Here is a 16,905-nt window from a genome sequence, read left to right as displayed (position 1 = left end):
CCAAAACTTTATTTTTGTACAGTATTGCTATAAACATTTCGAATAGTGAATAAATAAAATAAATAATAATTTGTTTTCCGTAGGATCGATTAGAGTATACTTATTTTTTAAAAATTTTTATGATTCATAAATATACAGTGTGTCCAAGATAAGGATATGCTAGCATTAGGATTTAGGAAACGGTGAGAGATACGGGGTTTTTCAGATTAGAAAAAAGTGGTGTTTTTTTATACCTAACAATATGCCGTTTAGAAAGTTTTAAAATTATGGGTAGTTCCGGAGATATCCGGAAAAAACGGAAATTTTGCAAAATTGTTTAATTTTTTTCTGGCTTTATTTGAAAACGAATTTTAAAATAAATTCATATTTACATTGCCACTTTTTTCGCTCTATCCAATGGCGTCAACATTTTTGCAATCCGATGTTTCGTCTTCGAGGGGCCACCATCAGGTTAATTTTTTAAATACGTCGCTGCTATTTTTATGACAAAAATCTAGTCATTTTTAATTCTGAATTAGATGATATTGCTATGGTAATCGCTTCTTAAAAAGGTTTTTAGCTATCATTTAAAATTTTTCCTGAGTACGGCTCTGATCGCTTTCAAAATATCTATTGGAGGAAGTCATAACAGTATAATAGTCAATACAGCACAACATATTCAACAATTTTTTTAATCAATAATTTAAAAAGTTGTACCTAATAAAAAAATAATACGATGAAATGTTTTCTTATTTCTAATTAGAACAGTAGTAAAAAAAAATTGTTGCGTTCAGAATCGTAAACAGGGAAAATTTTAAATGATAGCTAAATCAAGCTAAAAAAATAAAACGATTTTGCAAAATTTCGGGTTTTCGGGCTTCGCATTAACAGTAAACTTTGCAGTTAATACTTTGTATTGCTAAAATCTCAAATTATCCAGAAATAATTTATCATTTGTGCATTTGTAATTCGACTTAGATGTTTATAGTTTCCTAAGTAGAATTTCTCTTTGAAAAAAAGTGTTTCAGACCGGAAAAAATGAATATCTCGGAAACTTCTTGATTTTTTTATCTAAAAAAAAATTGTGGTCATTTAAGACATAAAAAGTTTACTTTTACCAAGTTTCGTCAGAATTAAGTTATTTTTGCGGAAATGAGAAATAAACGAACGAATAAATAAAAAATCGGAAAAAACTGTTTTTCGCATTTTCGCGGAAATTTTATCTTATAAAAAGTTTTTACTCTTATATTTTACATTATTAAAAAAATATTATTAAATTTTTTAAAAGGTGAACAGCGATGAAAGTGAAGAAGAAAACATTCCATTCCATATTAAGAAGCTGCTGCTGCCACCAGTTATGAAAAATCCAGGAAAAGATACGAAAGGTATGTATTTAGTCGAAAAATTAAACAAATAAAGTCGTCAAATCTATAGAGTCTATATTCTATGCTTAAAACAATGTTAATAATTTAAAAACATCGGTTTTAGCAAATTTCCAAAATTAATATCCTTTCTGAAGGAAAAATATAGTAAGTAAATAACCATGTTATAAATTTATTGTCCATGTAGAAAAAAATAAATAAATAAAAGGACAAGTTTCTATTTAATAAGTTAAAATGTAAATATTCTAGGTATTGTTTACCGCGAATAATTCAAAAAGTACTAATTAAAATTAATGCATGTTGTTCTCTAAATACGTTATACTCTAATATAATTCTGGGTTAGGAAGATTATTTTTTAAATCATGTTCACACCTATTTTTTTAAATATTTATATAAATTAAATCGACTAGTCTCGACCTCTTCAGAAAATCCATCGATATATGTCTTAAGTCTCAGTATGCATCAACCATTATGTCTGTTTATATATTCCGCTGTGATGGATGAGATTCTACATTATTAATATGTATATCCAAATAAATATGGATTTTTTTAATGAAACACAATGTTTGCATTTGTAGTACTTGTACATTGAAAATGAATTACATATAAATAAATGATCAGTTACATGTATGCAGATATATATCACCTCTGTAACCTCATTTAATAATTCAAATATAATAACAAACAGTAAAGTAGAACATGAATATATACAGGGCGTCCCGAGTTTTAATTTCAAGGAACCCATAGAGGAAGTAAAAATATTGGCACTTTTCTATTTAAAATTGCTTCCGAAGTCACTGTTTTAGGCCAAAGGGTGTTCAGAGAAAAAGCTATGTCTGTAAATAAACTATTGAAATGAAACTTTATGGATACAACACCGGAATAAAATAGCATTCAATGAGAAAAAAATCAAACCAGTGTAGTAGACAAATATTTCTCAAAAATGATGGCCCGCCACTGAACAATAAAAATTTTTGAATTGTAAATTTTTCTTTCAAACCAAAATGATTTTTTGACTTTTCTGAACAGTTTTTACCATTTTGGTACACATTAGTATTACACTTTTAGAAAAATGCAGGATTAGTTTCACAAAACAGTGACCCTCTGCACAAATACATAGGGCGATTCAGTCATAATGTCATTAATTTTAGGGGAAGATAGGGAAAAATGAGTGGAATACGAATACGCTATTAACGAAATTTTAACGCATATTTACGTTGAAACAACATATTTCCAAATTATTATCTAAACATCTTTTCGGACCGGTCCTGACCGCTGATTTATCGAGAGTGAATCTTGCCTGCCTTGGGTCATTAACCTAGCTTTAAATGCGTTTTTAATCCGTTGTGAACGACAACGAATGAACAGAACTTTTTACCTAGACACATGAATAAATAATATATTTTTTTACATTTTAAATATTTACAAGTATTACTTATTTGTTAATAAAAACAAATGTATAAGGATGATAATTGTTTTCGATTGTTAAATTATTACAATTTAGTATTTTTAATATTGTTAACGTTTTCACTATGTTTTATAATTGAATATGTGTTTTTAGCATTATGTTCAATTAGTTATTCAGATTGTAGTACGTATATCTTATTGTTTGATTCATTGCTTTTCAAAGAGTAATATGGTACCTACCTATTGACAGTACGGCTAAGAAAATATTCACTCATCTGTCCATAGCCCTTCGTTAATAAAGTTGGGATCCGATGCATTTTGATTTAGAAACCAACTGCAAAATTCAAGACGACTGCGGAAATCAGCTGTTTCGCTTCAACATTCGAATGCTCTCTGTCTTTATTTGTCCTTCCGAATACGTGATTGAATGACTGAATGACCCTATATGTATTTTTCGACGTGTCTTCTCACATAGTATGTTCCCAATTTCAAAAATATCCCTGTATTTCCATATTAAAAAAAAAGTTGAAACCTTTATATTAGCATAATTAAGCCTTTTAATTGTTTATATGAAAAATATTCTTCACGTTGAGTTAGAAAACGCTTCTTCATTTTTAACACGTTGTGGTGTACCATCCTGTATAATTTTAAATAAATCTAGACGTGTCATTTTTACAAGCTGCTAATTCGTGCTAAAACGATAAAAACTATATAAAAAGTCAGGATATCTTTTTCGTTCAAAATAAAACATGCATTTCAAAAACGACAAAAAAAACCCAATGTCCCAATGGCGTGCCATAATTTTTGAGAAAAACGTAACCAACACTCGTAATATTTCAATTTTTTCATCTTAAATGCTATTTTATTTATGTTTTGTGCACAACATTTTGCTTCAAAATCTTTAGATTTGTTTAAATAAGAAAGTGCCACTATTTTTACGTCCTCCATGTATTCCTGAATTTTTGTAGGGAAAATGGGGAACACTCTGTAGATAAAGCAAAGTTGCTGAGATTATCTAAAACAGTACTCAGTATAATAACAAGAATAAAAAAATAACAGCACTTTTCCCCCTTTCCAGACAGAAATCTATGACTTGTACGGGAGAGGGGACTGCGTATTACTATTGTGTAGGTAGCACAAAAAGTGCTCTATCTGCCTCAACAACTCCGCGCTGGGGTTCCAATAACGTTAATGTATTAAGTTCCTAGTTCAAAAAATGTATAAGAGAATGTTAGTAGTTACCTGCTGGCAAATGTGGTCACCGGAGTTGTGCGTGCAGGCGGCGCCAGTGGCGGTGGCGGCCGCGCACGCCGCCGTTCCCGGCACCTTCAGCTGCTCCTGCTTGTAGTCCGGCTGGTAGGGCAGCAGCATGCGGATCTTCCCCCACCGGTTGAAGAAGAGCGCGATGGCTGCTATCCACACGAAGAGCACCAGGAGGACGATCCCGATCTCTACGCCTCTGACCTGCGAAGGGACAACTTCCATTAATTAGGTCACGCTTGTTTTTCTCCAGGGAATAGTAGGCTATATGAAAGATTGATGAGGGATTGTTTCTGTTTATTTGATGATTATGAGGTAAATCAACACATTTTTTTTTCATTCAGTAGTTTAGCAACAGATGATCATTTTATGGTGGATTGATGGTTCAAGCTTTAGAGTAAGTGTTCAAGGTGACCATTTTTTTGGCATTGTATGGTACAACCTAAACAGTGATAGAAAAAAATTGGTATAGTTGTCTTGAGCTCTTTTTTCGAACTAAAGGACCCCGCAATAATCTTATGGAATTTGGGTTTCTGTCAAATTGTCTGAATTTTTGATATGTTGTAGATTTTGTCATCCTGAACAAAAGTCTCCATGGGCACAAAGTTCCAAATTGAACATTTTGGCAGCTACGGAGCTGCCAAAGCTCCCCTGACCCGTTGCAAAACTATTCATTTTCAATACTATTTACAGATGTCAAAAGCATATTTTAATTATTCTAATATATAGGATAATGTTTTTGAGGTCACTGGATTCAACCCTCATGTCAGATTGGACAAATTGACCGCTAACAGCTGTCAATACACTGTCAACGAAGAATAGAAAAGTAAATATTCTCTTTTCACATTGAGAGTTTGGGCTTTTAAGGGAGCTGAATTCAATTCTCATGCCAGATTGGCAAAATTGACAGTTGACAGCTGTCAATTGACTGTCAACGAGGAATATAAAAGTAAATATCCTTTTTTCACATTGAGAGTTTGGGTTTTTGAGGTCGCTGAATTCAATTCTCATGTCAGATTGGACAAATTGACCGTTGACAGCTGTCAACGGTCAATTTGTCCAATCTGACATGAGGGTTGAATCCAGTGACCTCAAAAACATTACCCTATATATTAGAATAATTAAAATATGCTTTTGACATCTGTAAATAGTATTGAAAATGAATAGTTTTGCAACGGGTCAGGGGAGCTTTGGCAGCTCCGTAGCTGCCAAAACGTTCATTTTGCCACTTTGTGCCCATGGAGACTTTTGTTCAGGATGACAAAACCTACAACATATCAAAAATTCAGACAATTTAACAGAAACCCAATTTCCATAAGATTATTGCGGGGTCCTTTGGTGGTGCATACACATTTATTTCTTGTTTGGTTTCCTGTCTTCTAGACTTCTAGGACTTCTAGAATTTGTCCGATTTAAATAGTATCTTGTATATCGGTTGTTATAAGAGACATCTAAAAAATGTTTAAACGATTTTTTTATGGTTTTGTCACAATAGCTGCTCAATTTTCTTTTTATTGTAATGTTATTGAAGAAATTCCACTGAAGACTGTTATTTTTAAAGGAACATTCTGTATATTTTTGCAGCATTGATTTATTTTTGGATTACCTTTCTGCCATGGTAATATAGTCTTACATATTATTATTCTTTATTTCTTATTATTATTTCTTATTAACTAATGATATTGGTAGCCTTATTTTTATTCAGTTTGTTGTCAATAGTGGGAAGATTAGAGGCCAAATTTCAAAGAAAAACAGCAAATTTTCTCAATTGTCGACGTTTCGTCACTTATCGTGACATCCTCAGGACAATTACAGATTTAAGTGTTTCACTGTGTTTTCCTAGTCTCGTTATACATAGTATGTCATATAACAATCTTGGACAGTCTAGATATATGTAGAGAATAGCGTACACATACATCAAGATCATGTCATTATTTCTTATTATTTGTTACATATTTTAGTGAAAAATTGATAAATTTTCTAAATTTATTGGTTTACGAGCTGAAAATACGTGCTGATAATTCTCTAAATATACCGGGTGTCCCATTTTAAAAAATACACGTGAATATCTCGTAAGTTAAGGGCTTAATGAAAAATTTTTCAAATAATTGTTGTAGGGTTTTGGGGGAACATCTAATGGTGACCTTGACCATGACCTTCAAGGTCATTTCAAGGTCAAGTTGATATTTTCAAATGGAAACATATTTTTGATACCAGAAATGAAAAGAGCAGAAAATTTTAAATCCGACTATGACCTTGACCATGACCTTCAAGGGCATGTGAAGGACATTTGAAGGTCATTTTAGTTTCTTGTTGCAAAATTCATTTCCGTCTTGCCGAATACTATACATGGGGGTTTTCGAGGGCGCTGATCGCGAACATGAAGTCAGAATTTGAAAATATTCAAATCCAATATGGCCGACCAATTTTTGGTAAACATTTCTAATATACATATAGATTAACACTTTGAAAATGCTTCAACCTACGTTAAAACTCAAGGTCGCGTCGAGTACTCGACATATTGGATCCGCCTTATCGGATTTAACTATTACTAAATTCTGAGCTGGTCTGAATTCAAAAACATTTGAATAAAAAATGCATGCCGCAAAGGGTTAATGGGTACTCTGGAAAATTATGGCGAGCCCCACATATTAAAAAGAAAAATACGAACAAGATTAAAGTTTTCCCTCAAAATACTAGAATGACCTTCAAATGACTTTTGAAACTTAAGGTCATGATCAAGGTTATATCCGGAAGCAAAATTCTCCGAACTTTCTAATTTGGTCAGAAAGATACCGGTTTCTATTTGAAAAATTAACTTGACCTTGAAATGACCGTTCAAGGTCAAGGTCAATGTTATAGATGGACGTGAAATGGCCCGCTCTTCTCGCTTCTGGTCTCAAAAGTAGAATTTTGCAATAACAACTAAAATGACCTTCAAATGACCTTGACGGTCATGGTCAAGGTCATAGTCGGATGTAATTTCTGCTCTTTTCATTTCTGGTGTCAAATATATGTGTTTCTAATTGAAAAAATCTACTCGACCTTTAAATGACCTTGGTCAAGGTCACCATTAGATGTCCCTCTCAAAACCCTACAACTTTTATTAGAAAAATTTTTTCATTAAGCCCTTAACTTAAGAGGTATTCACGTGTTTTTTTTTAAATGGGACACCCGGAATAAACAGATAATAATTTATTGTTTTTATTATTTTATTATCTTTAAATATACATCGACATGTTTTAATATTTCATTTAGTATTCCTATTTTATTTAAATTATGCAAACCTTTTAAATTTTATTTGCCTATCAAGCATCTTTTAATTTGGACACATAAAGAGAAATTATAGAAACATTTATATAAAAAATTCCGGAAATACTGGGGGACAACGTTACCAGAATCCCCAAGATGTACTGATTGTGGGAATTTTTGAAAGTCATCTGATTAACACTTGTATTTAAAAAGAAAGAACAATGTTTATTTTATTAAATTAAATATAAGAAAATCTTTTACTAGAAATGGCAAATAATATACACTTGCAAATATTTTGGCCACGATTGGATATGAGAATCCGTTTGTGAAAACTTTGTTTATTTTATCCTGTAGAGAGTTGCCTTTACTTTGCGTTGCGACAACAATAAATATTAATTAGTAATTTATTTCTGAACGAGGCTCTTTTATTTATTTAGCAGTCACTGCCAATATCCATGAAGTAAAGTCCCTGAAAAATTTATTATGTGACAACTCCATTCATTTTCGTAGTGGCGCTTTTGCTTGATAATAATTAAATGAAAATATTTCACTGTCATGTACCTAATCTCGATAAAACTTCGTGATTCGGTCGAGAACAACAAAAATTCCAAGGGACAAAACTCCATCAGGTAAAATTCGTGCGTGCTTTTATTATTGCTGTTCGTTGGTGGCCTCAGGTTATCGAATATCTTTCCACTAGGATGGTCACCTATACGCTATATCTATCGTTCGTTCTGAGAAGGAATGTTGTAGAGTTTTATGTAATAGAGACAAAAAAAAAGAAAAGAAATAGGTCTGAAATCTTCATATTGGACAAAATTTAAATATTACATTACTATTGCGAAAAATATCAGGGGGAGTTTCCTTGACCAAAAATAAGAAAGAAAGTTCCTATAAACCTATGTCCGAAAATGTTTCGTTTCGGAGATACAGGGTGTTGAAATTTAGAGAAAATGCAAGGTTTTTACTAATATCTGGAGAACCCTAATTCCGATTTTTTTGAAATTTGGTATATTTCTTTATAATAACGGTAGACGTCTTCTGACGTGATTTGATTTATTTTATCTATTCCAGCGGCGTCCGGGGACTCACTCATGTTGATATTAATAAGTAAACACATGAGATGTCGCTGCTTTTTCTTAGGTGTCATATTTTTTTTCTAATTATGCGATTAACAATACAACTTTTTTGTCTCTTTACTTTTTTTGATATCTTGCTTCGTTTTCGAGCAAAGAAATAATATCCTTTCATGTGCACATTCTTAAGGGAAGTAGAAAACAAAAATAGAAATTGAAAGTTTTAGTTATTTACTAATCAACTTTAACAATACATTTGAAGGAAAAACGATGTAACAAGCTGAGAAACAATAACTCACTAAATAATATATTTTTAAATAATTAATATTAACAGAAACATAAGAAAAAATATTTAACAAACAGCAATGATATGAAAAATACTTTACATACACAGGCGTTACAACAGTTGTTGAAAATGTGCACCTTCAACTCTAATACAGGCATCTATCCTATTACACCTTGATTGGCGAACCCGTTCAAATATTCCGGCTGTGTGTCTAATTGTTTCACAGGATCTTCTTCTTCTTCATCTTCATCTTCATCTAGTGGTTGGTCCTTTAAAAGTCCCATAGTACTGCGGCCTAATTAGGCCTATTGTGCGTCCCACTACTAGTCCTATTCAGCAAGTAGATTTGTCCTTTTTACAAAGTCCAAAAGCTTCCTTGCTGACATTTCTCTCAATTCCTTGGGTTCCAAATAGGGTCTCCCAAGGAGCGCCATTCTGCTACGTGCAAATCCCGGGCACTCGCCCAGGATATGCAGAGAAGTTTCATCCGCCGATTCACATCCTCGGCAGACCGGACTGTCTACAAGCTTTAGTCTATGTAGATGTTTCCTAAAGTGACAGTGTCCCGTTATGAGTCCTGTCACTCTCCTGAGCCGGATTCTATTCAAGCTCAGTAACTCATTCGCTCTTCCATTCGAAGGATACTCCATAAGCTCCTTGGAATGGCTATGTCCTGGCCTTGAAGTCCAGTATTTCCTATGTTCTGTCTCTGTCCATTTGCCCATAGCCCGCCTGACCACACTGGGAGATGTGCCACAGAAGGGCTCCGGGCCAATGAACACTGTTTCGGATCCCTTCCTCGCAAGTTCATCCGCTTTCTCATTTCCACAAATGCCTTTGTGCCCTGGCACCCAACACAGTCTGACTGTATTGTTGGTGGCCAGTTCAGTTAGCATTTGTAAACAGTCCCACACCAGTTTTGAACTTACCTTGTGTGCGGCTAAAGCTTTAATTGCAGCTTGACTATCAGAGAATATATATATGAGTTTACGTCTATAACCTCTACGTACATTCTCTGCCAGACACGCCATTATCGCGAAGATTTCTGCTTGGAATACAGTAGGGAACTCCCCCAGACTGTAGCTTGCACTCCATCTGGGTCTGAGTCCATATATTCCTGCACCCGTCCCTCTGGTCATTTTGGAGCCATCTGTAAACCATACTAGGCTCCACCTTTCCAGGGTATTAAACCTTTCCTCCCACTTGCTTTGATCCTCTATTCGAGTCTCAAATGGCTTGTGGAAGTGAAACCTTGGAACCATCTTGTCGGATACCATCCCAAGAGTTGGTTCCGACATAGATGTGTCTATGATCCTGGAGTGGGAACCACCCATCCAGTCATTGTTATTGCTGAGTCGATATGCTGCTAGCCGCGCTTCTCTTTCCACCACTATATGCAGCGGTGGCAGATTTAGCATGACTTCTAGTGCAGCTGTCGGGGTCGATGCCATCGCCCCCGTTATACCTAAACCTCGCTGTGGTCTGTTGTGTTTTCTGCCACCATACCACAACGCCGTAAATAATCCTGGCTGTTAATTCGTCTATGGTTTGCACTGACGTCGTATAAACCAAATGTTTGAGGTGACGAATCCAACGAATTTAAGTCGGGAGACCTTGGGGGCCAGGGTTGAGTGCCTCTTCGACCTATCCAGCAATTTGGGTAGATATTGTTCAAATATTCACGTGCAGCTAAACTGAAATGGGGTGGAGCGCAATCGTGCATAAAATACATTTGCAACCTTAACGGCAATGGGATGTCTTCCAAAAGTACGGGCAATTCATCCTCAAGAAAACTGCGATAAACATCTCCAGTAAGCCTCGGTGGTAAAAAAAATGGGCCTATTAAGTGGTCTCCCACAATTCCGACCCATACATTAAGTGAAAACTGGTGTTGATGACGGCCTTCTAATATTGCATTTGGGTTCTCGTCCGCCCATACATGACTGTTATGAAAGTTCATTATGACTCTTCTAGAAAAATTCGCCTCATCCGTAAATAGTACTTCTGCTAAAAATTGAGGATTTCCCCCAATTTTTTGTCGTATCCATCGACATAAATCTAATCTTAACGGAAAATCAGTCGGTAAAAGTGCCTGAACCCGTTGGATGTGATAAGGGTATAGAAGATTTTTTTAAAATCCTGAAAATTGTAGAACGACTTGCATTTAAGTTTCTAGCAATCTGTACTGGAGTGTCCTCAATTTCATGAAGTACATCTTCCTCCAACTGTAGGGTTATTGCTTTGTGGAGTTGCCCGTTTCCTGCGGTAAGTTTTCGAAAACTTCAAATTTCACTAAGACGTTGATGAAGATAGGTGAAGATAGTATGATGAGGAATTATACGATTATGGTATTTCTGCTCATGGAGACGCCTGGCGGCTAATGCATTACCGTTGGCCAGGCCATAAAGAAAATGCGTATCGCACATTTTACTATTTGTGTAATTCATTTTGACAAGCAGGGATTGATAACTACACAGTTCAGATATTTATTAAAATTATACACTTAAGCTATTATTTTTTTGCTCGAAAACGAAGCAAGATATCAAAATAGTAAAGAGACAAAAGAGTTGTATTTTTAATCGCATAATTAGAAAAACATATGACACCTAAGAAAAATCAGTGACGTCTCATATGGTTACTTATTAATATCAACAGGAGTGAGTCCCCGGACGCCGCTGGAATAGATAAAATAAATCAAATTACGTCAGAAGACGTCTACAGTTTTTATAAACAAACATACCAAATTTCAAAAAAATCGGAATTAGGGTTTTCCAGATACTAGTAAATACTTTGTACTTTCTCTAAATTTCAACACCCTGTATTTTGGAAACGAAGCATTTTCGGACATAGGTTTATAGGAACTTTCTTTCTTATTTTTGTCAAGGAAACCCCTGATTTTTTTCACAATATTAATGGGACACCCTGTATAATGGTCTGTAGTGGGCTCATTTGGCATTTTATATTCATATTGTAGTTAACTGACACAGAAAAAAAGCAACTTTTTTTTCAAGAATCTCTCTCAAAATAGTGAATGAAATCGGTCTGTATGTCAAACTGATAGAGCCTATTAGTAAAACAAATGATTTGATTACATTAACCTGATTGATCTTTATCCAAACGTATAATTTATTAAAAGAAAACATAATTGTGTTGGAATCAAACCTTTTTCTCAGTATGATATCGCGTTTTTCTTCAAACCTCTCGGCGAACCCGATTATGAAGTCGAAAAATTGAATATTATTCAGCACGTGAATTCAGGACACGAGGGGGGAATATTTCAATAGGCACTATCGAATTTCACCCAGGGAAATTCGGAGCTATATTTTTTGCGGAAAATCCAATCATTCTACATCATCGTAGTAGGCTTTCCGCAGATCTCTTTCAGATCTTGTCCCTTACACCTAGCCATCGTCTAATGTATTTTTTGTCGGGGCTATTGGGTCGGAACCTGTTTTGACTCTCGGTTAAACTCGTTCCTTTTTCACTTCCATTTTTTTTTTAATAGACTTGTTCGGTAAATATTGCATCCAAGCAAGTAAAACACTGATACAGGATTGTTCAATGAAAATAGCAAACATCAAACTGTAGAAACTGAAATTATTGAAAAGGGAGCTAAGACTGAAACTGAATGAAAAAAAGATAGAAATAAAATTATTTTCATGAGCTTATAAGTGGCAGTAAAATGACCATGTAGTATCTCGCTATCTTAATACAGTACCTTCAGAAATGCCCAAGTTCCACGTGACAGCGACTGTTAGGCGATCAAACTTACAGTGGAGTCAATGATTAGCACAAAATTCCCTATAGACAGATGATAAGACCAATGGAGTGCATTTTACATTTCTTTACAAACTTTGAACTTTAATATGCAATAGTTATTTGCACCAGAAAGGAGGTAAGTATTATTTATCAGTCGAGGACGATTTTGCGCCAGAGCGAAGCGGAGTCTGGCAATAGAGTCCGAGAAGTCCGAGAAGTCAAGAACTTTAAAGTCACCGACAAGTTTGTGTGAAATGATTAAGTCAACTATTTTTATAGAGGAGAACGTGGATATATCAAAATACCCCTAGCTGAGAGCATTTTTGAAATGTAAGAATGACGTCTATACACCTAAAAAGTCATATATTTTTATATAAAAAAAACAAGTCGATTTTCTCGTTCAGGCATCCGATAACAAATATTTGCTAATGAAGGTAGTGACGGTCTTAGGCATTACAGGGCCATGCCGTTCTGATAAGTTCTGCAAACTTACTTTGGATGTCAATTTAAAAAATTTCGATGACATTATTGTAGTTACAACTCCAGATTCTAAGAACGGTATGTTACATACGTTTACAATTACTTTTCATCTGGGTTCTATTTCTCACATACAAATTCTCAAGAAATATATCAAGATTAGATTGGAAATTAAAACTGAAATTTCACTCTTTTTATGCTCTATCAAGCAGGTAGATGTTACAACCAACCAGTCGGCGAGAATACCCTTTCTATGATTCCTAATAAGATTGCACAGTTTTTGAAACTAGAACATCCTGAAACATATACAGGCCATTAATTCCGAAGAACAGCGGCAACGTTACTCATAGTCTCACCCCGTGTTTACTGATAACGCATTTTGAGGTTATGGGGTTAAGGGGCTAAGGGGTTTAAGGGATTAAGAGGTTATGGGGTTATGGGTTAGGCCTATTTTTTGAGGTTATGAAAAATTCTGACGTATTGGGGTTAAATGGACTCCGAATTTGGATTCAGCGACCCCGAAAACATATGACAGACATAGTCAGACTCCAGAGGTAATTTTGTTCGATTTTTTTTTGTGGAGCTGTGGAGAAAATTATGCGGATCTTCTATTTTCTGTATCCCAAGTTCTATAATTCTGACTATTTACATAACCAAATAAATGTACCCATGCCTCATCCGAATAAAACGTCAGGTCTAATAAATTATGGTCGTTTAAATGTTCATTAAACCATTGATAATATTGTACTCGTTTTTACACAAATCTACAAGAAATGACAATGCAAAAAATGAACATAACCTTAAACTATTCATTTAACTTAAGGAAAAAACTTAGTTGGACTTCTGAATTTTTGTTTTCAACTCAACAGACAATGATTAATTTGTAGAAAAAGCACATAAATATTGGTAAACCCTGCCAAATTGTACAAACAATAACACGAAAAATTACAAACGCCTCTGGATTGACATTTCATCTATAGTCCTAAGTTGGTAATTTTTTTGGCAATTTCCGAAACACCAACTTAAGAAAATCAAACTTACTGAACGCCAAAACAAATCTGGTCACGTGGGACTCGGACATTTTCTATGAAGGCGCTGTATAATTTTAAAATAACATGACTTTATCATTAGGACGATTGTGTAAGGTAAGGTTGTAGGTGTTCTAAAATGCACATAATGGATGTTCGGATTTACAAGATTTCAACAAAAAAATAGTAATAATAAAAGAAATCTAAAATATAGCTGGTCTTAATGGGCCACACTGTATAAGATGCCCCAATTTTGTAGCTGCTAACTTTTTGCACGTGTTGTTTTGTACCAAGGTTGCTATAAATTACTTCTAAAGTGTCAACATTAAGGCGCATCACATATCATTGCTTGCTTACTAGAAGTGATTGATTGTAGAAGAAAAAAAGAGAGTATTTTATTACAGATTTATAAATTCAAAATATTAGCTCATGCAGTGGCGGCTCTTGACTACTATACCGGGATGGGCGAAAAAATGTAGGTGCAAAGCATTGAATAAAAAGTCAAATATAAGTGGGCGGTTTTACGTATTTTAAGTACTATTTACGTATTTCAATTTCTTTTTGATTAGAGTTTGGTATTTCTCGCACCATTGATTTTTTAATAGATGCATTGCAGGTGCTAGAATCAATTTAAATAATTACAATTTTTTAAAAAAGGTTTAATAAACGATGTGTAAGTAACCAAATTTTATACCACACCTGAAAAAATTACGTTTATTAAAAAAATAAACGGTGAATAGCTATTATTTGGTTACGGTCGGACCAAACAGAACCGAAATTGCGTAGTGGATATGCTACTCCCAGTCCGTCGTTCACTGCTGCACGACGATAACCATGACCACCGCTGTAAACACTTTACAGATGTAGATGCTAGCTGTGAGGGGTCCACGTATTCAGAGTTTTGCAAGTCGAGTTAAACTGACTGCACATTATACAAATTTAACATTTCCCTTTTATTGTGTTTTTATGTAGATAACTAAATTTTAAATTTTGTCTTGAAACCAAAATACGATAATGTGTCTATCGTCTCTTCCATAGAAAAACTATTTATTTTCATATTTTATTGCCCCTAGAATTTATGATACGCTATCCTCAAACACCATGCATAATCGTTTTTATTTCTTATTTTCGCTGCATATAACTAATATACGGATAGAATATTTATAGAAAATTATTAATTAATTTATTTGTTTAAAATGAATTTCGTGGAAAGTTGTGTATAATCAATAATTTCAAAAATAGTTTATTGTATACACCTTTAATGAACTATGTAAATATTTGCCAAAAATTTGAATTAAATCGTAGAGAAGTTTTACTCATGATTGGTTTTAAGCTGCTGTGCTTTAATCCAAATTATAGTTGTTTAGTCTTCAACATTTTTATATCCATAAACCTTAGGAGAGCAATTAAACTGTGTCTTCGGTACGAGCAACATTTTTCTACGAGAATAACTATGTAGACTTAGAACGACCATATAAGTATAAAATAGCAAAATCCGCTTCATGTAAGTGTTTTTTATTAACTATTCAACGCGGAACGTTAAACATAAACCAAACAGCTATTTCGCCACGAATACATGAATCTTGAAATTGTACATTTCCAGGCATTCACATAAAATTGGTATTATCCTCTATTCTCATTTTATTATAGGTAATGTGAACACCTCAATTGATCTGACATTGTTGCAGAATTTATAACAGTACGATTTGTACTTTAGCTTTGTTTATGTGCTACAGATTTTCACTGAATGGTTACTGGTAGATTTCTTCCCGTTGAACAGGTGCAATTAAAAAAAATAAATTAATAAACAGTTATGCTGCTCCATGTGTGCCAAAGACTTGGAAGTTTTCCTAGTTTGTTTAGTGTCGTCATACACATAAAATAAAATCATCGATTTAAGTGAATTTAGGGAAAATGTTAAAAAAATACATATTTTCTTTCAGTTGAAGGAAACTACCTCGCTGTAATTTAAATTTCGGATAATATACGAGCAATTAGTTTATTCTAAATATAAATTTCTAAATTTGAAAGCTGTCTGTTTGCTATTAAATATCCAGGGATAAACTATTAACTCTCTCGAGCTCGATGTCAAAGCTCTATAAATTAAACTATCACAACGTTCACTGATGAAAAAACGTGTTTGCGTTGCCTTGTTAAAATTTCATTAAACTTTGCGACCCATTATGTTTGATTAATTATGGATGGGGCTACGAAAATAACTATACAAAGTGTCATTAGAAAAATCAAACTCATGTTTAACAATTTTCTTACTCTTCCACAACAGGATGATCAGATCTTAATTAAAATTACGGCTTGATCAATTATTACTTTCTGTTGTATACACTGTAACCTGAGGGATTATTTCTTTATTTATCTATATATCGTTATGACCAGTATCACAACGAGTCTGGATTTCAAAAGAGTGTACCATTCAATTCTCGAAAAGGAGTTTATAATTATCATTATACTTTAATTGATACGTGGGAACTTAGAAATGTTGTACGTTGAGAGAATGAATACCAGACACTTACCGTATGTCGCTCATGTACAAGGTAATCCAGTGGTTGGTTGTATAGGATGACACTTAAGTTGGAAGAACAAGAAAGAAACACCAAAACTTCCAGGGAGGGTTTTAATAACAATAAAAACAAAGCAAACAAACAAAATAATGACACAACGGGCTCGAACAACATTATTAATTAATTTATCGACACGCGACAGCGTACCGAGATTCAGGGAATGCACGATCCATAACAAAATTTGGAATGACTTTATCCATTATTAAATCAACCCGAGATTCTAAAACTAAGTAGATTGCTCAATGTGAAAACCAAGGAAGATCTGCCTGTTTTTCGGATCTCTCCTGAATTCGACACCTCGCTTCGACACGTCCATTTCTTGGGTCCAGAAGTTTCTGTTCTTATCTTATTGGCGGGAACCTGAATATCGGGACGCTTTGGTATAATTATACTATGTTAATAATTACCTAATTGACTGGA

At 34.1% G+C, this 16,905-nt stretch overlaps 1 protein-coding gene across 1 annotated transcript in view; it reads right to left on the bottom strand.

Annotated features, from left to right (window-relative positions):
* Window positions 1-16,905, bottom strand: part of LOC108908517 — a 181,750-nt gene that overhangs the window by 68,483 nt on the left and 96,362 nt on the right. The window contains exon 5 of the mRNA XM_023457279.1: window positions 4,011-4,232. Within this exon, the coding sequence (XP_023313047.1) occupies window positions 4,011-4,232 (222 nt within the window). The remainder of the gene's footprint in view (window positions 1-4,010; window positions 4,233-16,905) is intronic.

This window comes from Anoplophora glabripennis, unplaced genomic scaffold (genome assembly GCF_000390285.2).
Source record: "Anoplophora glabripennis isolate ALB-LARVAE unplaced genomic scaffold, Agla_2.0 scaffold29, whole genome shotgun sequence".
NCBI classification, from domain to species: Eukaryota; Metazoa; Arthropoda; class Insecta; order Coleoptera; family Cerambycidae; genus Anoplophora; species Anoplophora glabripennis.
Note: the sequence above shows the minus strand (reverse complement) of the source record. Positions and strands in the feature narration are given on the sequence as shown.